This window comes from Salvia splendens, chromosome 20, assembly GCF_004379255.2.
Source record: "Salvia splendens isolate huo1 chromosome 20, SspV2, whole genome shotgun sequence".
Taxonomy (NCBI): Eukaryota; Viridiplantae; Streptophyta; class Magnoliopsida; order Lamiales; family Lamiaceae; genus Salvia; species Salvia splendens.
The window spans coordinates 3,910,066-3,911,563 of record NC_056051.1 but is presented as its reverse complement, the minus strand read 5'-3'; the positions used below and the strand labels follow the sequence as shown (position 1 = coordinate 3,911,563).

At 35.2% G+C, this 1,498-nt stretch overlaps 1 protein-coding gene across 1 annotated transcript; it reads right to left on the bottom strand.

Moving 5' to 3' along the window:
* Positions 1-651: 651 nt before the first annotated feature.
* LOC121782487 (probable calcium-binding protein CML44) lies at positions 652-1,249 on the bottom strand. The gene has a single exon (XM_042180351.1). The coding sequence runs from the start codon at positions 1,206-1,208 to the stop codon at positions 720-722; it is 489 nt and encodes a 162-aa protein (XP_042036285.1). The 5' UTR covers positions 1,209-1,249; the 3' UTR covers positions 652-719.
* Positions 1,250-1,498: the final 249 nt, after the last annotated feature.

Below are 1,498 nucleotides of genomic sequence, written 5' to 3'. Positions count from 1 at the left end.
TTCCAAAAAATTGTTTTCTTTGATGAGCCAATATGGACAAGGCCCATTCTTATTGTGCACAATCCTAATCTGATTGAATAAATTCGGCCGTTATCACAACCACTGGGTGACGTTCAGTTGTCATGACTAATATCATGAGACTATTCATCTAGGATTAAGTTGAATGGTTCAATCTTATGATCCAAATATGATACATATTTAATCATGAGATTTAATCTTGCCAACCGAACACCCCCTTGGAGTATTATAATAATAGAACACTAAATAAGGTTTTTCAATTTTTAGATGCAATAGAACACTAAATTCTATACAATTTTTCGAAACTTGTAGATGACAAAATTAAGTTGTATCGTATAGGTAATCTCACTATCTAGTCTAAGGATTCCATCCTCTCTACTCTCTACGTAATTACTTTCACGTTACACTTTCATCTCTTTTCTCTTTTAGCTCTTTACCCAATACATACATATTATAAATTTCAAAATTATTTTCTGAATGATGCTATTGCAGTTTATAAGTTCTATAAAGTGCACTTTATAAATTCTCCTATTAAATTAACAATAACCGGCCATATATTTGAATACGTTAAAGGAAGTCTTTCTTAGTTTGCTCTAATAAAATGAAATCTGAAAATATAAGAATTTATCCACCTTTTAACCGACATAGTATTATTTTTTATTATTTCTAAACTAAAATATTAGGGTCAAACTAGCAAAGTTCTAACAAGATTCCAAGGAATCAATTGACATCATTTCCTTAAACTCCTCGAAATCTAGCAATCCATCGGAATTCGTGTCGTAGACGCCAATCATTTGCATACAATCATGGCCACAACTCTTCTCATCCCATAATCCTAACCTACCTAATGCAATCCGCAGCTCCTCCCCGGAGATGAACCCGTCGTTGTTTAGATCAAAAACCCAGAACGCCTTCCTAAGATCGTCGTCAGGGAATTCAAGGTCATCCTCCTTGATTTGGTCACGATTTTCTTGAACAATGATTTTGTTCAAGGATTGGTAGAAGAAGAGGAAGTTGAAAAAGTCGAGGGCTTTGTCATCGCCCACTAGAAGCTCAAGCTCGGCCTGTTTAGCATGCATGCCGAGCCTGGTGAGGAGCGACATGAGCTCGTCGATGCTCACTAGGCCGTCCTTGTTCCGGTCTAGCTCGTTGAAGATTTGGTGCAAGTGGTATGTGGTGAGAGGATACATATTGTTATAATGAAATGTTTAGGTAGAAATTAAGGGGAACATAGAATTTATTTAGTTCATATAAATAAATAGAAGGGAATGGTATATATATAGAGAGATGTAGAAACGTGGAATGGCCTTTTGTACTCATCAAATAATGACGCGTTTTTATGTTGTACAAATGTACCGATGTATATATTGATTAACACAATATTTCCATGATATTCACAAATACACGATTGCAAGAAATTTCGAGGAAAGATAGTGGCAAAAACAAGTTGAAGTTAGGAAGATTCGGTAATCGATTTTGT

Coding starts and splice junctions, on each gene's coding strand:
- LOC121782487 (XM_042180351.1), bottom strand. CDS start 1,208: ATGTATCCTCTCACCACATACCACTTGCACCAAATCTTCAACGAGCTA.